Source organism: Drosophila santomea, chromosome X (genome assembly GCF_016746245.2).
Source record: "Drosophila santomea strain STO CAGO 1482 chromosome X, Prin_Dsan_1.1, whole genome shotgun sequence".
In the NCBI taxonomy this organism is placed as follows: Eukaryota; Metazoa; Arthropoda; class Insecta; order Diptera; family Drosophilidae; genus Drosophila; species Drosophila santomea.
Window position 1 is genome coordinate 461,263 of NC_053021.2, and position 19,133 is coordinate 480,395.

Below are 19,133 nucleotides of genomic sequence, written 5' to 3' on the forward strand. Positions count from 1 at the left end.
GTGCTGTCGGTAGCAGTTCCATCGCTAATTCTAAAATTAATGGACATAAAGAATTTGGCACAAATATTAAACCAAACTAGATATTCAAATAATTAAAAAAAGGGAATTTACCACGGAACATCGAACGCAATACTTCGATTTCTTGAGTGACCATTACAGAAGCGAATAATCGATGAAAAATCGATTTGCCCAGCTTGCCGATAAAGTTGTTGTTTGCCCCAGATTTACTTTTAATTTCGAATTGAACTAATTTCCGGGATTTCCGAGTGTAAATCCTGCTAGCAAGACCATGCTTAGGCCCCAGACATCAATGCCGGCGCTCCAGCCACCTGGCAAACGAAAGAAGCCCGCGGAACTGGGGCTGGCCTGCGGATGGCGCGGTTGCCAGGAGATTTGCACTGGCGAGTGGAACCTAAATGAGCATATTGCCGAGCACCTGGAGCACTATGCACGGGCGCAGGACAATCGGGGTGCGAATTCGGAGCACAGTGCAGCACAGGAGCATCAGTGCACATGGAACTCCTGCGATTTCCGCACCGCGAACCGCGTGGAATTCGAACGGCATGCGTACTACCACGGCTACTACTTGAATCTCCTCCTGCAGGGGCAACTGGAGTGCGATCTGCATCCGGAGATCCCCGCCTGCACTGCTCCGGCCCGCCTCATGGATAAGCTGCCCGCTCTGGGCCAGAACTTTCGATGTGGCTGGACCGATTGCGAGAGGGAGTTTGTTTCGATTGTGGAGTTCCAGGACCACATTGTAAAGCACGCCCTCTTCGAGTATGATATACAGAAGACGCCCGAGGACGAGCGCCCCAAGACGATGTGCAACTGGGCCATGTGCCACAAGCACATGGGCAACAAGTACCGCCTCATCGAACACATCAGCACCCACTCCAACAAGAAGCAGGTGGCCTGCTTCCACTGCGGCGAACTGTTCCGCACCAAGACTACGCTCTTCGATCACCTGAGACGCCAGCCGGATAACAACAGTGAGTGCAAGATTTGCCCCTCCAAGACATTTAAACCCTTGCCGCTATATCATCCCGGCAAAAATTCCACTACATTCGCCTTCATAACTCGATTTACCTAACTCCTTGGTCCCCCTTTAATCCGTTGCAGCGAATAGCTTCCAGTGCGCGCAATGCTTCAAGTTCTTCGCCACCAAGAAGCTGCTTAAGAGCCACGTGGTGCGGCACGTTAACTGCTACAAGTGCACCATGTGCGACATGACCTGCAGCTCGGCCAGCTCGCTGACCACCCACATTCGGTACCGCCACCTCAAGGACAAGCCGCTCAAGTGCAGTGAGTGCGACACACGCTGCGTTCGCGAGTCGGATCTAGCCAAGCACGTCCAGATTGTCCACTCGAAGACGGTACACCAGTGCGAGCATCCCGACTGTCACTATTCTGTGCGCACCTACACGCAGATGCGAAGGGTAAGCCACCTAGTGAGCCCCATTGCTGCATGCTCATCAGCGAGTAAACCTTCTGCCTCTCTTGCAGCACTTCCTGGAGGTGCACGGCAACAATCCCATTCTGTACGCCTGCCACTGCTGCGAGCGCTTCTTCAAGAGCGGCAAGTCCCTCTCCGCTCACCTCATCAAGAAACACGGCTTCCATCTGCCTTCGGGCCACAAGAGATTCACCTACCGGGTGGACGAGAACGGGTTCTACCGCCTGGAGACGACGCGCATCGAGAGCTTGGAGGTGACCCAGCAAATACTGTCGCCGCAGGTGAACGTCTCGCTGGAGATTGACCTGAAGCCAGGCACAGGATCCTGCTACGAGATCGTTGATCCCACGAACACCGAGTTTGAGCGCATCATCGTCTCCAGCGATCCGCACGAGGCGCAGCTGATGGGCGAAGTGGTCATCTCGCTGCCCAGCCTAACGGAGGAACTGTGAGGCATTCCAGGGAGTCGACCGGCAACCAACAATTTTGATCTCGTGTGCCCTTTACATTAAGCATTTAGACCTACGTAGAACCTAAAGCGACAGGACGACAGCACCCAGGGACGCAATGCCCAATGCACAAAAGAAACCTAATCGTAGTGCTTAAGGAAGGAGGAAAGTCAAGGCGTCATGCCACTCTGGGAATTGAATAACACTAGCAGTTTAAGGGTGTAATTCTGCAGAACTTATAGGATAAGACCATTTCGACTTGTTTTTATTGCTTTTGCGACTGTTTGCCTTATGTTTGTGAACTCATTTTTACTGTACCCAACTCTTTGTTTTTTTTAGCAATTTATATAGCAATGTTCAATGTTTATTTCCCTTGTATTCGGTTCTTACTTTAATAGCCTGTAAGCTCGAAAAGTTTACTTCTTCACTGGCCATATATTTTAGTTCATTTCCATTTAACTTAACCATTTAAAGTCGTACGCGTAATACTTTCTTAGCTCCAAGACAACAAAAGAATTTCAAGGGCTAGTTAGTTTTTGTAAGTGGAAGCTAGTAATTCGTATCAAAGCCGAAGAATGCATTGACTATTAACGATCATATCTACAAACAGTTTTCTTTGTGCGAAATGTCTGTAAGTAGGCAATAAGTGAATTGACATTACTTTTTAAGTTATGTAGCGAATACAAAACGTAGCATCAAGTTATTAGTTATAACTATTTCTCATTCGAAAGCTGTCTCTATTCCTGACGCACTTATCTATATTCGGAAAAAATATACAAACAAATGCATATGATTTTGCGACTTTTGGAAGTATACATCTCAATTTGATAAGCTTGTACATAGGGAAGTATTGTGAACTGTAAACCGTCAGCAAAATGATCTCTACGGTGAAATCTTTGAAATGGAAGAACCTTGCACAACCTCAAACACAACTGGATAACTTTTCCACTACAAACAATGCTACTTCTTGATGCTTCTTGAGAGAAGGTTGGTTTAGTTGGAGAAGTGCTTCTGGACAAGTTAGTTGGAAGTTTACTTGCAGTTTCTGGTACGGAAAACCCAGTAAACCTACCCTTGGGGTAGGTACTTCACAGCTTAAGTTTAAACATCTTTCACGCATTTTCTGGGCCATTTGTGAGGTTAGCTTCCTCTGCACTCGAAAAAAATAAACATGTGTGGTGGTTGGGTTTTTAAAGGTTTTTTGTTGTTTAATTCTGGGCTGTTTAGGTCCGCTCTCAAGTAACGTCACCGGAAATAAATCAAAAACACAACACGGCGTTCCAGGTTCCCTTCCGATGCTCAGATGCGATCAGATTCTGTCCGTTTACTTGGCGTGGGTCTGGGCCTTACGCAGCTGGGTGAGGATGTTGGACAGTTCCTCACGCTTCCTCTTGGCACGGATGTGGGTGCCCAGGCGGCGCTTGAGGAACTTCAGGGCCCTCTTATCCTTGGACACCTTCAGCAACTCCATGGTGCGCTTCTCGTAAGGAGCGTGACCAACAACTTCGCGGACCAGGTCGCGCATGAACTTGGTGTGGCGGGTTTGGATCTGCAAGGCATATGAGTAGAGTAGAGGAGTCAGAGGAGCCGCGTAAACAAAGTCGCGGCGTGCAAACTTACGTTCTTCAAGCGAGATCCACGCAGACCCTTCACCTTCTTGTCGCCGGTGTACTTCACATTCCTGATCTTCGTGGTCTTGTGGCCCTTGTTCAGGCCAATAGCCAGCTCGTAGCGTACTGCCATTTTAACTGCGGATGCAAGAGAGAGACTATTAGTGACCTCCGCACAGCTTTGAGACTCCACAGACGCGTGGAAGTGCTTGTGGAAATCGCCAGGCTATTTCTTTTTTGTGCGTGCGTCTGGAAGTCTGGAATTCCCGAGCTCCTCGCCACGAGGCTCTTGGAATGCCAAGGGCCCCGCCGTCGGGAACTTTGGTGGACACCATCACCATCTTCCTCTTCAGCTTCACTGGTCTTCCGAGACTCCGAGAGGCACGCACACTTGAAACACACACAAGTTATCTTTTTTGCTGGGCGACTTCCGCGAGCACGCGGGCGCAAAATGAAAGATGGGCACTCAAAAAAAAAAAAAAAAATAATGGGAAAGTGGGGAGCGGATAAAGCGCACTTGGATTGCAAGCACTGCAGCAGGCGATTTAGCGCACTTCGCAGGCGCTGGGAGTAGAATTCGGATTTATTTTCGCGGAATAACACTCTACCTCAGTCGCTGTTAAAAGAAAGAAAGAGCGAAAAAAGTTGGACAGGAAACAGTGTGGCAGCTGGAGGTGGGCGATAGTCGTGCCTTGGTATCGATAGTTGGGCGATTGGCGGGCGTTGCCAGACTGTCGAATTGCCAATCGAAAGCTTTTGACCTGCGGGAAAGGTATTTAAAATGCAACAATTACGTATTTTGTGGTAAAACGAGCCAGAAGCTGACAACAAAATATAATAAGTGCAAAATATTGAATATGCTTAATACTATTGCAAAACTTAAACATATCTTAAACCATATAAAATAATACCGAAATCACTGAACTTGTACAACTAAAAGCAATTAACAATTGGTCCATTTTCAAATTTTATTTCAAATGTTTAGAGGTAACTCTTCGATAGACAAGATAACGCCTCCCGATTTCGAGGAACCATATGGTCCGATAACAGCCACCGGCTATCGATAATTCAGCTGTGCGCACGTGCAACTAAAATAATAACAGCACGTTATTTCTGAAATTAAAAGGTAAATTAAGTGAGGCCCAAAAACGAAACAGAAATGAAGAGCAAAGTGGACAAACCCATAACCAATGGTGCACCCGCCAAGACAAAGACCAAGGAGGAGCGCAAGCGGACGAAATCCCTGAAATCCGACGCGGACACCGAGACACCGGCCAAGATTTCCAAGGTGTCCAAGACCAAGAAGGAGAAGCCGAAGCCATCGGAGGCCGAGGAAAAGGAGAACACCGCAAGCAACGGCAACCTGAAGGTGTCGCAGATCAACAAAGCCGTGTTTGTGGTCTTCAAGAAGTTGCAGGGCAGCCAGCTGACCAAGAAGATGATCAATTCCCTCATAACGCTGCTGCGCGACGACACAAATGCCGAGCAGGTGAGTCTCTACCAGCTATCTGGGCAGTTCCGTTGACCAATTCTCGAAACTCTTCGTCCTCAGCGCACTGCGACCATCTGCTACGTGCTCAAACGCCTGATCCGCTCCACAGGCGCAGATGACATGAAGGCGGTGGGCCTGGCCGCCAGTTATATACACTGCATCCTAACCGCCGTGCCCGCCATTGACGCACTTGAGGTTCTGGACACTCTGAAGCGCGATCTGGCCGTTGGCAGCCAGCAGAGGGGCAAGGAGGACTCACTAGCTGCCGTCGGTCAGTTGATTACAGCCTTTTGCATTCTGCAGACCCCGCAGTTCGCCAAGGCCGAGCCCAAGCTGGTTTCGGCGGTCTTCCAGATTCTAGCGGCCCAGCTAAAGGGCAGGGAGTACTTGGTGTCCATGTGCGGCGATATCCTAGCGGACTCCTTCAAACAGGTTGGTGTTCAAGCTTTCCCAAAAGAAACTAACCACAGTTTCGTATGATTTCACCCAGCTGCCCGCTGCGATCTTCGAGGAGTACGTGTGGCCACTTCTGCAACCCGAGCTAAACAAGCCGCTGAGTGGCTTGAAAGTCAACACCTGCGATGTCTTGCTGGCCGTGCACCTGACCTATTCGTCCGTGCTGGGACGGGAGAACATTCTGGCCAGCTTGTGGCCCAAGAAACCGGTGTACACGCAGCTTTTCGATCTGTACTTCGCCGGCTCCACCATTCACAGTGATGGCGTATACGCCAGGTTGGCTATTTTTCTTGTGAATGGTGGGAAGGAAATGCTCGCCGCCTGGCAGCAGTACATCGCTTCCAAGCAGCCACTGAAACTAAACGCAGCCAAGGCGTGTGCGATCCAAGTACTGAGCCACATACTCCTCAACTTTAAGACAGCGGACGAAGAGCTCATCCTGGATATTTTTACACCTACCTGTGTACAATTTCTGCTGCAGGAATGCTCTGCTGTAAAATGGGACAAAGCTGAGGCCAAGAAGCCGTCCCAAAAGAAGCTGAGGGAGATTTGCTTCAAGTTCGAGGCCTCCTTGGTGCTATGTTTCGAAAAGCAGTTCCAAAACGATGAAAGCAAGCTTCAGCTGCTGCTCAAACTGCTGGACCACACACTGCAGTTGGACTCGGTGACTTGCTTGCCGCGCTTCTGCCAGCAACTGATAGGCCAGTTGAGCGTCGAGAGCCTCCAGAAGCTGTACGACTTCTACAACAACAAGCTGTACTCGTTGGAGGACGAGGACAGAGTCAGCCGAGTGCACTGCCTCAACCAGATGCAGGTTATACTGCACCACCCAACGCTCAGCCAGGCAAACAAATGGCGCCAGAAGCAGCTGAACTACTTGCTGCTCGCTGGCCTTTTCCACGTAGATGCCAGTAAGAAGCCGTGCGAGGCCTCCAAAGCCAGCGCGTTCAGTCGCCAGTGCTCGGCGCGTTGCGAGGAGATATTCCTGGGTTCCCTGCTGCACAAGTGCCCGGGTCTGCCAGGACTTTGCCAGTTGCTGCAGAAGACACTGAGTTACCTTAACAAGGAGTTGGGACAACCGGATGCAGAGAGCAAGCTGCGTTCGCCGAGGGATGAGTCGCTGCAGAAGGCATGGAAGCAGGTCGAGAAACTGCTGGCGAAGCCCAGCGAGGAAACGGATGTCGTTGGCCAAACATTCGAGGCTCTCATCCTGTTTGTGTCGTTGGCTTTGTGCACGAAGATTCCCCTGTCCGTCACCGTGCTGGACGATCTGATTATCTGTCGCAAGAACGCACTGCAAAAGAGCAAGAAACAGGTAAGTGGAGCCCATCAATGGATATCAATGTGCTGAGCTCTAAAGTAATTGGTGTTCCCCAGGTCAACGAAGAGCTCCAATGGCAGGATGTGCTCACGGATGCCCTGCTCCAGTTACTCCTGCAAACAGGTCACTTCTGGCGGGAGTTTGTTCATCTGGTGGCCACCGCTCTGATTCCCCACCTCGAGCATGGTAACCTCGAACAGGTCCTCGAAGTGCTCAACATGAACAGGAATCCCCTGAGCAAGAAGGACGAGGGCGAGGAGGAGGAGGAGAGCGACGAGGAAGTCGAGGGGGAAGAATCGTCGAAAGATTCGAGCGACGACTCAGACGGCGATGAAGATGAAGACGAAGATGGAGAGGACGAGGACGATGAGGAGTCCCATTTGGCCCAGATCCGAGAGAGCGTTCGCCAGGCTTTGGTCAACGATGGCGACGCAGACGACGATGGCGCCAGCAGCGTGGACTGGAACGATGTTGGCGAGGAGCAGGGGGAACGCCTGAATGCTGCTCTGGAGCGATCCTTCCAGTTGTTCCGACCCAAGTCGCGGAAAGCCCAGGAGAAGGAGCGTCCGACCAAATCGGAGCGCATTGACAACACCAACCTGCTGCACTTCCGCATTCGCGCCTTGGATTTGTTGGAGCTGTTCATAAGCAAGAAACCAACTCAGTCGGTAATCCTGGACGTGCTGCATTGCGTCTTCCAGGTGTACCGCCACTGTAGCGGCGACAGCAAGCTGCAATCTCTGCGAGAAGCCAGCTTGAAGTTGCTCAAGAAGATACTCGCCAAGAATATTGAACTCAACGAGCAGCAGAGTAACGCACCCATTCTGGAAGCCATTGAGCAGCTGATGTCGTCTGGCGAGGAGCATTCAGAGGAGGACCAAGAGAACGGCAAGCAGCCCACCAACCGACAGGCCAAAGGAGACATCATTGTTTGGCGAGACAAGTGCTTCGCCTACCTGGTCAGCCAGGCATCAGCAGATGGCGAGCCCAAGAATAGCACCGTGTGGCCTCTGCTGGTCGAGTTCCTGGAGCTGTGGGTAGCCAAGCGTCGCAGTCGCCTCTCCCTGGCGAGTTTCGAAGCCCTCTTTCAGTCTGGCCAATGGCAGGGCGTTGCTCCGCTGGCCGTTGTCCTCGCCTCCCATTTGGACGTGAAGAAAACACGCAGTTTTCGGCGAGCGCAGATATTGAAGCTTCTCAGTGAGCAGTGCCGCCGACTCGAGTCCGCTTTCAAGGACAACAGCTCGTCTGCCAAGGAGTTTGAGAAGCAGATAGCACGATATGTGAATCAACTGGAAACGGAGGCCAGTAGTTCCAAGGAACTCAATCTGCTGCTCAAGATCCTCGCCCAAGGAGGCCAGAAGCGGCAGAAGCTGCGCGAAAAGATCCAACTCGTCGCTAAGAACCTTCAGCCCACCAAGAAGGCGACGAAGCAAAAGGAGCAGGCAGCCGCCGAACCCACAGAACCCATGGATGTGGAAGATGAGGAGCAGGCCACATAAAAGAAAGCAAGGAACCAGCCCAGTAAGGGCCCAACTAAACCTAAAATAAGATGTATGAATATCCTGCTTAATATAAGGTAACTTTAGTTTTTTGTTCTTTAGAAACGTCTGATGCAAAGTACTAAATTAGTATTGAAGTCGCTGAATAAATAGCAAAAGATTTAAAAGATCGAGTAATAGGAATTTAATCACTTGGTGTTATAACTATAACTACCACAGTACACGCTTTAAAACTACAATCACAGACGAGGTGGGAAGTAGACGTGCTGGCGGAATATGCTCTTCACGTTTGGCACCATGGACTCGTCGTTCTGGCCTCGCTTCTCGGACACTTCGTTGATGACAATCGTCAGGATGTCGGCGATGTGTTCACTGAAACGGCACAAAAAACAACTTAGTATGATTCCGAGCTTGCTTGCTTCAGCAGCTACTTACCTGGCCGAATGGCATTCGATGGCATCGCACAGGCTCTGGATGAACCAGCTGCCCATGTGGGTGTGTCGCAGAGCGGGAAATCCATTCACCGTGGACATGGCCCGCACCATGTTGATGTGTTGGCCCGGCGACTGGGTGGTCACGTCGATCTTGAACTGGAAGAGGAACACGTAGAAGTATAGCTTTTCTAGTTCACCCCCATGAATCTCCTTACGGGCAGTCCTCGCTGGTCTTGCTCCTCGTCCTGGTCAGGCTTCTCCTGGCAGGCCTGTATCACCAGCAACTTGGGCTTGTTGTACAGCGTTTCGTAGCTGCAGAGCACGTTCTCGATGTCCGTAATCTTCAGGGCGATGCTGTTCGCCCCGTAGACGGCCTCCTCGAAGCCGTGGCTCAGGATGCAGACCACTAGGGAATCGCGCAGGAGCGATCTGTCGCACGCACTCCGAATGTGCTGCACGATGTCCAGGTGGTCCACATTGTCGTAGGTCTCCACGTTGTATCCCATCAGGGAAAACACCTCTTTGAGTCGTTTCTTATCCACATCCGTGCCATTGCGTTTCTGCAGGGGTCTGGGTGACAGAAATTTCTGTGAAGAACGCAAAGGTGTACTTTTGTTTGTTTGTTTGTTACTCATTATTGTGGAGATGCAACCTTAAGATCGTTGCTAACATTCCGGTGAAACTCCTGCTGGTTGATGATCAAGGCGATTCCTGCGTTCTCCCGGGTCAACCTAAGCGCATTGATTCGTCGCATAGCTAATGCGTTCGAGGCAGCTGCGGCTGTGGAGCAGCTGGACGACTGCCGGTTGTCCGATTCGGTCTCTTGCTTGATCGTAGCCGTCGTAGCCATCGCCGCGATCCCAGCCGCATCTGGCTCCGGAGCGTTGCTAAGGATGGTCTCTATGAGCAACTTGGCCTGCGCCTCCAAATCGTTGAACTTCAAATGCTCAATCAGCAGCTGGACATCGCTGCCCGTGGCATTTATGTCGCCCAACTGTATGCATCTTCTGGTCAGCCAGTCCAGCAAAAAGATCTCCAGGTACGTGGGATCGTAGAAGCGAAGTGGATCTCCTGCCTGCTGGCGCGCCACCTTATCGCCAACATCCAAGACCAGGCGACCACTCTGCGCCAACGACAGCTCCTCACACATCCTGTAGAGGCTCTTCAACAGGGGATGTACATGCAGCGCGATTCCGGCGATATGCGGCAAGTAGTGCATTCGAAGCTCCTGCCAACAGAAGCCCAGTCTGCGGAGCACCTTTCGCGCCCCAATGATGCACAGAGCCTCCACGAGATGTCTTCTCCATGTTTCTGGCCGGGAATTGGCGTACTTTAGCAGTAGATCGCTTTGCGGAAAGTCCGATCGCGCCATGGCCAACAGTTTCTGCAGAATGTAGGTGGCATCCGAGTGGTTGTCCCCGTAAAGCAGAAAACAAAGGCCCACCTGAAAGAAAATAAATATTCAGCAGTTTAAATAACAATCTTAGTGCCAACCGATAAGTAAACCTTTTGAGTCACATTCAAAAAGTTATCCCAGGGGGGTGGCCTTACCTTTTGGCCAAAGTTCATGTCGCGTTCCGCATGGAGCAGATCGTGTTTATCGATGGTCTCCAGATGGATCAGCAGATTCGATCCGGCCATGGCGTTCGGGAAAGTACAAAAAAGTCTGAATTTACATTAAAAAGAACGAAAATCGAATCGCCGATAACTATCGCTGATGTCGATTACATGACAGCCGCAGCTCAGACCGCTCTCGATATCGATTTAAATTGTTTGTGGTTTGTCAAAACAATTTAAATGCTCTCTGCAATAGCGAAAGAATATTTCTTTAAATAACTTTAATGATTTAAGCAACAAGTAAAATAGTTGTGTTAATATCAAATAAATCCGTTAAAATTTAAAAAGTGAGCTTTCAAAAAAAGCTTGCTCGGTTTTAAAGAAATACCAAATATAGTAAGTGAAAATATCGATATCACGATGTCATCAAATACGTCGATATGTCCTCCTCAAAAGATATCGATGTACTGATATTTTTATGTTTTCACACCGCTAGCTCATTTAAGTAGATCTGTTGAACTGTTAACAACACAACTCCTCATTAATATGTTTTGGACGAAAAGTTTTATTAATTTAATGTTTTTGTATATTGTATTCTGTCCATGAGCGTAACAGAGACAGACAGAGAGAAAGGGAGAGATACTGAGATACGGGGCCCGCAGGCAGAGAGAGAGGGCGAGAGCAAGCTACAAGCGGGTGCGAGCGAGAGCGCGCGCTTGCCTCACGCACATATATATAAATCTGTACATACATATAGTATCAGAAAAAAAGACTAAAGTCGCTATTCGATTTGCGAAAACTTCAACGATTTTTCCCGTACCTATCTATGTACCTCACAACCACTTCGTCATCAAATACGTATACATCAGATGTATGTCAACACATATATATACGAATATACATATGTATATATATATACATCTATGTAAGGCCACTGCTAAATGCCATACATGTATGCCTCTATATATATATATATTTATCCACCTACTGTACCACTTCTACATTATGTAAGCAGCGACGCAAACAAAACACTGAAACAGGAAATCCGAAAAGCAAAATGCGAAATGCAAAACAACGAACCAACAAAATCCTACCTATAAACCGAAAACCGAACAGCAATGTTATAACAAATACCAAAAAGTTGTTAATGTTCCATAAAGAAAAAAAAAACAGAAAGCGGTCGTAAAATCACGCTAAGAAAGTAAGATCGAACAAATGAAATGTTTGTACGGCATAATAGTTCCCAAATTGTTGTATGTACTTCACTGCATATGCATGTGTGTGCATATGTATGTATGTTTCTCAGGGCCATGTCTCCCCACGCCCACGTACGTGGGTGCAAGAGAGGGACAGATGGTGCCAATTTTTCAAAATGCATACACTTGATTTTGGAACGCCAGCAAAACAAAAAGATAAATTGCGTGCTTTTCTCTTGCTGTTTGCATGTATGTATGTACATATGTACAAATGTGCATTTGTGCATATGCAAGTGCAAACTGCGCAGCAGGGCAACCACACGCATGCACGCCTACCATTTATCCAACCAAGCATTCAAACAAATTCGCACCAAAAACAAAACCAAACTTTCACCTCAAGTGTAACAATTATATTCGAATTCGAATTCGCTTTGCAGTCGCTGTAAAATATATGTATGTATGTATAAACGAACAAAAACATTCTGCCTCACACAGGCGCACACTCACATCGCAAGCCCCCGATGTGTGTGTGTGCCCTGCTTAGATCATGGGTGTGTGAGCGAGTCGACATGCTTAGCAATCGCGAGTCAGAATTAAACACGCGCTCGATATGTACGTGTGTGAGTGTCGCTCGACACTTTTGATTTGTTCAATCAACTTTCATCAATCGAAATGATTGCGTGCATCAGTTACATCCATGCGTATGCAGGTACGCTTGCAATTGGTGTGTCACATGCGAAACACAAATCGCGGATGTACATACGTATGTATGTACGTACATTGCGAAGTGCACTTATGTACATATGCGCGTGTGGCTCATAACGGTTCACCTCGCTTACGCACAATCACAATCACAATAACAAACGCCAACGACTACGACTTTCCCATTGTTTCCAGGCTCAATGGAAACTGCGTTGCTGTTGTTCGACTTTTGCTTTTCGGATTCTGATTCTGAATCGGTTTCGAGATCTAAAATTTGATGTTTTTAAAATATGATTAAGCCAATTCTTGTTACCATCCAATCCACACAACAACTATGTTGATTGCGTTTATCTGAGACTCATACTTTTTAAGTCGCCCAACTGATTTCCCCACAATTTTGCTGCCGCACTCAGTAACTAGCAATTGCTAGGCTAAACCTTATGAAGCGGTCCTGCTTTGGCCAAAGAACAAGAAGCAATCCCACCGTTCTCAGCGAAAGCAGTTCGCAAACTTACAGGATCACAGAAATCCAAGTGCTGAGATCAGGGAGGGATGTCAAGACATCCTTCGCAGCTTCCAGCTGTCCACGGCACGAAGTGGCTCTGAATGCATCCTACCAAACACTTGTTTCTGGCTCATACAGAAGACGTTTGGCCTAAACTTAGCTGAGCCTTCCGAGTCCTGAATCCTGATCCCGTTGCGATCCAAGGCGTATCCTTTCCCTCGTTCCGAGTGCCACTCCTCAATCCTCCATGATGAGCGCACCCACGCACCACGCCTTATCCAAAATCCAAAATCGATATGTTCTATTGTATTTACCCCAGAAAACATTCGTGTAGCATTCATTCAAGATACGCTTGCTTTTAGTGTAAACCAATTCCTTTCGTTCAGTTGAAAATTTTTTACTGCTAATGGGACGATTCACATCATTCTTGAATGTCTTTGGAAACAAAGGACTAGGAGGCAGTGGACCTACTTTATTAGGTCGTCGTAGTTATTCACTTAAAAAAGGTATACGGATCTTATAAGCAGGATCTTTTTGGCCAATACTAGCGGCTGGTTTCCCTTTTGGAAGCATTTTTCATTGTTCTTGGGCGCTGAAGTCATAAAACAGGCAAAACTTGAAGCGCCTCCATTTATGATTATATTGGGACTTGACCTTGAAATATTTCTTATATATTTATATAAATATATATATTGGTATATATAGAGCACGTATTCAAAGTCCAAACCCTTATCAACAGCTTTCCAAACACTTGTGACTCCAGCAACATAAAGAGAAGGACCCATTTCTCACCGGTCATAATATCATCCTGTGAGAGATAAGCTGCCACATCGACCATGTCACTCGTTTTGGCGGATGCACCCATAATTGATTTGGCGGAGGATTTGGAGGACGGCGAGATAGACGACGATGAGGAGGAGGAGCAGCAGCAGCAGCAGCAGCCGCCGCCGCCGCCGCCGCCGCCAAAGAACCAAGCCCAAAAGAAGCCTTCCGCAGGGGACGACGACGTGCAGTTTGTGGGTGTCGAGGCAAAGAACCAAAATGTCGACGAAGATGTCGTCTATATGGGACCATCCACAGACTCTGGTGGCCCCCAAAACAGCAGCAGCGGCAAGTTAAAGAAACCACGACCATTGGAAGGTGAGAGAACTCATCCTAAATTGCATTGATTCCTGTTGTTTAATACGAATGTACTCCCCAGATGACCACGCCAGCAACATTGAGATGGCCATCGCCAATGCCCTCAAGAAGAAGGGCATAGAACCGCCGATGCCCCGCATGCGCTCTTCCAACCAGGATGCGGGCGATGTGTGCTTGGAGGGATCCGGGGAGGGACTGGCCGGCGGCGCAAATCATCTTCTGCAGCCAAGTCGCAGCAGCAGACGAAGGAAACGCAAGAAAGAACGCGAGCGCGAGCAGAAGAAAGACAAGGAGCACCAGGTGCGTTGTCCACAGTCTAATCCTTAACTGTTGTCTTTGAAAAACATTAGAGAATGTATTCAAATGCGACTATTAGACACCCATTACCCAGCCGAAAAACGAGAGACGTCGTTTCAACGACTTCCGTACGCCCACTGGGCGACTCGCACTTCTGAAATGTTCTCTGCTGCATTTATTTCCCATACTTACGTTTGTAAATGCAAGACGGTTCTTGGGAGCTACATGGAAGCGGCTAACCCAGCCGGCGTGACCAAGTTCCACGACCAATTGCTTTCTGCTTCGAGCTCCGCGCTCCTCCAGCAGTCAAGTCATCATTAACCATCGGGCTCAGTATCGCACGGCTCGTTTGGCTTGTTTCAGCTCATCGTCGGTCGGTCTATAAGGCAGGGCCAAGTGCAGAGATCTTAGGATAGGAGCAGCAAAGTGAAGCTGACATGACATTGAACACTCTTGCACATTTGTATCGGTTGAGAACATGCATTGCATTGTAATGCGTGCGCATTCATATAGGGGATTCAGAGACTTTGCAGGATGCACAATTGTGGATGTCTCAGCAGAAAGTTTCTTTGGGGGATTTAAGCAATGATGAAAAAGATCACAAGCTCCTTCATATGATTTTGACCAAAATGTTTGCTTTCTTTCTTCCCTTTTGAATCGACTTCATCCCAATCCGCTCCAGAAGCGTTCCCGACGCGAAGAGGACGACGTGACTGGGGTGCCGGGCGGCGTTGAGGACATGGACGAATATGAGATGATGAACGTACGTGGCGGCAGTCCGCCACCAGGAGGAGTGGCACCACCCCTATCCAGCAGCGGCCAGCGGTTCGGTGGCGCCGATTGGGACATGGACGATGGGCCAGCCGCAACCGGAGCAGCTGGCCTCGGAGCGGGAGGCGGAGGAGGTTACGACTCCCAGCAGGATCCGTACAGCAGCTATGATTCCTACTCCGATGAGGACGCAAACGCGCCCAGCCTAATGAACCAGCGCCGCCGGACTCGTAGAGATAGGGAGAAGGAGCACCAGCGTGGCGGGAACAATCGCAAGCGCAGGGACCGCGATCGCCATGAGGGCGGCTTGGCTGGGGGCGGGAACAAGCGAAATCGCCGCGATTCTGGCGATGCAGGAGGCGGCGGTGGACAGGAGAAGATGGGCAGCAGCAATCGCGTGGAGCCGCGCAAACTGGAGCTGTGCAAGTTCTATCTAATGGACTGCTGTGCCAAGCGGGACAAATGCTCGTACATGCACAAGGAGTTCCCCTGCAAGTACTACTACCTGGGGATGGACTGCTATGCCGGCGATGCCTGCCTCTTCCACCACGGCGAGCCGCTGTCCGAGCAGCTGCGCAACATCCTGCTGAAGCACATGGAGACGGCTCCGAAGGAGATCCTCGGCGACTTCAAGCGAATATCGCGAGACATTGCCTTGGTGCAGATGACGCGGCGACACGAACAGTTGTGCGAGCAGTTCAATCGGGAGAATACTTGGAGTTCGATGGGCGGTGGCGGAATGGGCAGGCGGCAGGACCAGCACATGCAGCAGCAACAGATGCAGCAGCAGCAGCAGCAACAGATGCAGCAGCAGCATCAACAACAGATGCAGCAGCAGCAGGAGCAACAGCAGACTCAACAGCAGCAGGCGGCTGCGGAGGGCGGTGGCTGCATTCCCTCACTCTTGGACATGGTCATCAATCCGCCGCACTCGGAGAAGAAGCGCAAGTCCCGCTGGACTGACAAGACGGCAGCAAGGACGGCTGCTGGAGCAGCAGCTTCCTTGGAATCGGAGTGCACTTCGCCGGACGCCAAACCACTTCCACCGCACCTGGACTTGGCCAATCTCAGTCACGTCTTGAGTTCCGAAAACATGGCCAAGCTGAACAAGTTGGGCATCACGAACCTGGAGCAGATGCTTCAAGTGCCGTTCGGCCAGTTGACCGAGGCTGGCCTAACGCTGGTCGAGATCGGTGAGATTCAACGCAAGGCCGAGGACGCCAAGCCACAAACGCAAGCTGAAACGGAAAGCAGGTAGGCTGATCGCTGTAAAACGTAATATACTTTTGTTATTTAATCTTGAATATGTTCACCAGCACTCCATCCACCAAGCGGGAAACGGAGGCCAACAACAGCAACTCCAACAGCAACGGATTCATCATGGTGGACTACACGCAGTACCTCAAGGATGCACATGTCAGCTTTTCGGGGAACGATCCGCGTGAGTAGATGGAACTATTTTAAATGCTGTTTAGTATTGGACCAAGTCTCATGTTGCGGCACTATTGGTAAAGAATTTGATTAACTTACATACTTCATTGTAGTGGACGACGATCGGGATGACGACGAACAACTGGTCATAGACGATGGCAACGATTCCACCGCCGAGGAGGAGCAGCAACCGAAGCAAGCGAAGCCACCGCCAGCCGCTTCCCAGGATTCCGGCACAGATGAGGCGCCCTTGCCTTCTGTTTTCGATTTGCCGAGCTTCATGAACAACATGCTGGGTCAGGGATCCTCGGCGAGGCAACTGCTGCCCGCCAGTGCCACGTCGCCCAATCAGGAGAGCTCGCATTTGCCTGGCGGGGACCAATTGACGCAGAAGTCCGCGCCCACAGGCTCAGGCACCTCCACCAATGTGCTCAGCCGGATTCTGTTCGGCGACAAACAATCTGACCCCGAGGCTCGGGCTGCTTTCTACCGCGACATCATTCGCAATCCCTTCAAGGCTCACAGTGGCGACGGCGACGTGGACTCCAGCAATGAGAATTCCAATTCCAATTCGCATTCGCTGACGCCGACGCCCACACCAGAGCCGGGATCCCAATCCCCCAAGCAGGAGGACCAGGATCAGGAGATGCCCGAGTTGCCTGTCATTACCACAGCGCTGCCGCCGACCACTCCTTCGCTCTACGTACGTCGTTCCATGTACGATTTCGATCCCGTCAAGGAGCAGGAGCTTGGGCGACAGGAGCACCTCATGGAGGAGAAGGAGCAGTACCAGCGTGATACAGACATGCGACTGCCGTTCGTGCCGATGAAACACTACTTGCCTGCCACCGAGATCGACGCGGCGATCTTCTCGCACACTCCGCTCCGCTGGCAGCTGCAGGAGGTGTCCGTGGAGGAGACCAGCTACGCCCAGATTAGGGCCAGCGCCCTGCACAAGGAGCAGCGGGATCTGCGGGACCCTCGAATGCGTCGCATTCTGGGCCTGCCCGAAATGCCCGACAACAGTGGAGCCTTGGGCTCCACGCCCATTATGGGCGCCAGCTCGTTGTCGGGTGACAACAGTGCGCGCTGCACCACGAGCATCGCTTCCCCAGACTCCGAGACCACCGTTCGAGATTCCACGCCCAGTTCGCCGCCCCCGTCCTTGGTCAACCTGCCGTCGATGAGTGTGCCACCGCCGTCGATGAGGGTGCCCCCTCCGAATCTGCAGGTAGAGAAACCTGCAGTGCGGACAGATCCACGTCGCGATCCCAGGAGAGCCGCTCTGCAGGCTCAAACGCAAGCTGCTAGTACGGCGAACTGCACACCCGCTGCAGCGACCAATGCCTCCGGCGGCAGCAAGCAAATCTCGGAGATCCGCAGCCTGCTGCAGGTTTCCAACTGGTACAAGAACCTCGGCAGCAACAACAAGATCATGGTGAATCAGCAGCTCGCCTTGGTGTTTACCGAGCTCAAGAAGTTCCATCAGCTGCCGAATGATGCGCCGAAAATCTTCGACGTCAGCTTTATCGTGAACAACACAACGTTGCAGCAGATCTTCGCCAAGCTCTTCATCTTCGTAGATGACAATGGTCAGGTGGTGCAGATTCCCGAGGAGAACAACGGCAATGGCGGCGGTGTTGGAGGCGCGGGAGATTCAGGAGTAGGAGGTGGAGGCGGAGGAGTAGTGCTTCCCAATCTATCGCAGCCACCACCAAACCTGAGCCAAATGCTGAGGCAACCCCCGCCGAACATGCAAATGCTACGCATGTCGGGAATGATGATGCAAATGGGCAACCTGGGACCCCCTTTCAATCAGCCACCGCCACGAGGAGGCTTGCTGGGAATGCCTCCGAATGGCAATGGATTAAACCAGGGCGTGGGAAATCCGGGAGGACTCGGCCAGTTGGGAATGAACCAAGGAGGAGGAGGCGGTGGCGGCGGCGGAGGAGGAGGAGGTGGACCTGTGCCCAATGGCAATCCCTTTAACCCATTCGCTGGGAACAATGGAGGAGGAGCTGGCGTCATGAACAACATGAATCCCATGGGGAACATGGGCATGGCCTTCAAGAACTTTAACAACGGCAATAATAACAACAACAATAATGGCGGAGGCCGAGGAGGCCACTTTCCGGGCGGAAACGGCAATGGGAACAATCGCAACCAGCGAGGCGGCAACCAGCGGAACCGCAACATCTAATCCAATCCAATCGAATCGAATCGAATCCAAACCAATCCAATCCAAACTAATCCAATGCAATCCAATCCAATCCAAATCCAATGCGCTGCGTTGCGACCCACAACGCAAAAAGAGTTATTTTGCCAAAATGATGTTGATGCTATGCCCCTTGACCCCTTCTTCCAACCCATAACACCCACAACACACCACAACCCACACCACCCACACCAGGCACTAGTGGAAAACTCGTGGTTTTCTCCGCGCCTTCCCCGAAAATCCAGGCATGACTTCTTGTAAATTGTATTTTATTCCCAAATCCCCAATATTGTCACTATTTTTTTCGCTAGGTGTAAGGATTAACCTTATTAGCTATACGAGGTACTGATTAATGTAGCTAAGAGTAAACATAAACAACAAAGTAAACCGGAGTAAGAACAAAGAGTGAAGTAGAATCGGTGTGTGCAGCCCTTTTTACCAAACTATTTTAAATAATGTAGGATAACCTGTAGCGCGAGTACTACATTGATTAACTAGCCGTACGAACTCAAAATAAATGACATCTTTTAAGTAATGAGCTGTGTAGGTCTTCCCAAAGGAGCAGAAACACCCCGAATAGCTTTCGCTTTCAAAGCGAGCGA

The 19,133-nt window shown here is 50.2% G+C and overlaps 5 protein-coding genes across 8 annotated transcripts; 3 read left to right on the top strand and 2 right to left on the bottom strand.

Annotated features, from left to right (window-relative positions):
• The first annotated feature begins 168 nt into the window (after positions 1-168).
• On the top strand, positions 169-2,698 carry LOC120456247 (histone H4 transcription factor). Its single transcript, XM_039642968.1, has 3 exons — positions 169-992; positions 1,123-1,439; positions 1,507-2,698. Exons 1-3 carry the CDS (start codon positions 290-292, stop codon positions 1,906-1,908), a joined length of 1,422 nt encoding a protein of 473 aa, XP_039498902.1. The 5' UTR covers positions 169-289; the 3' UTR covers positions 1,909-2,698.
• Positions 2,699-3,087: 389 nt separating this feature from the next.
• Positions 3,088-4,148, bottom strand: LOC120456250 (60S ribosomal protein L36). The gene is made up of 3 exons (XM_039642970.1): positions 4,124-4,148; positions 3,526-3,653; positions 3,088-3,454 (listed from the first exon to the last, which is right to left on the bottom strand). The coding sequence occupies exons 2-3, from the start codon at positions 3,646-3,648 to the stop codon at positions 3,230-3,232; spliced, it is 348 nt and encodes a 115-aa protein (XP_039498904.1). The 5' UTR covers positions 3,649-3,653; positions 4,124-4,148; the 3' UTR covers positions 3,088-3,229.
• Positions 4,149-4,563: 415 nt separating this feature from the next.
• Positions 4,564-8,471, top strand: LOC120456245 (myb-binding protein 1A). The gene is made up of 4 exons (XM_039642965.2): positions 4,564-5,004; positions 5,068-5,439; positions 5,498-6,778; positions 6,841-8,471. The coding sequence occupies exons 1-4, from the start codon at positions 4,675-4,677 to the stop codon at positions 8,281-8,283; spliced, it is 3,426 nt and encodes a 1,141-aa protein (XP_039498899.1). The 5' UTR covers positions 4,564-4,674; the 3' UTR covers positions 8,284-8,471.
• LOC120456246 (caspase-8) lies at positions 8,444-10,565 on the bottom strand. Of its 2 annotated transcripts, XM_039642966.2 has the most exons (5): positions 10,269-10,547; positions 9,370-10,161; positions 8,933-9,304; positions 8,719-8,873; positions 8,444-8,655 (listed from the first exon to the last, which is right to left on the bottom strand). In XM_039642966.2, exons 1-5 carry the CDS (start codon positions 10,356-10,358, stop codon positions 8,523-8,525), a joined length of 1,542 nt encoding a protein of 513 aa, XP_039498900.1. In that variant the 5' UTR covers positions 10,359-10,547; the 3' UTR covers positions 8,444-8,522. The 2 variants fall into 2 exon arrangements, with proteins under 2 accessions (XP_039498900.1, XP_039498901.1); XM_039642967.2 differs by lacking the exons at positions 8,444-8,655; positions 8,719-8,873 and having other exon boundaries at positions 9,151-9,287; positions 9,349-10,161; positions 10,269-10,565.
• Positions 10,566-10,771: 206 nt separating this feature from the next.
• Positions 10,772-19,066, top strand: LOC120456244 (protein suppressor of sable). Of its 3 annotated transcripts, none has more exons than XM_039642962.1 (6): positions 10,772-11,145; positions 13,417-13,817; positions 13,879-14,117; positions 14,797-16,139; positions 16,202-16,326; positions 16,430-19,066. In XM_039642962.1, exons 2-6 carry the CDS (start codon positions 13,514-13,516, stop codon positions 18,514-18,516), a joined length of 4,098 nt encoding a protein of 1,365 aa, XP_039498896.1. In that variant the 5' UTR covers positions 10,772-11,145; positions 13,417-13,513; the 3' UTR covers positions 18,517-19,066. The 3 variants fall into 3 exon arrangements, with proteins under 3 accessions (XP_039498896.1, XP_039498898.1, XP_039498897.1); XM_039642964.2 differs by lacking the exon at positions 10,772-11,145 and adding an exon at positions 11,314-11,475; XM_039642963.1 differs by lacking the exon at positions 10,772-11,145 and adding an exon at positions 13,045-13,183.
• Positions 19,067-19,133: the final 67 nt, after the last annotated feature.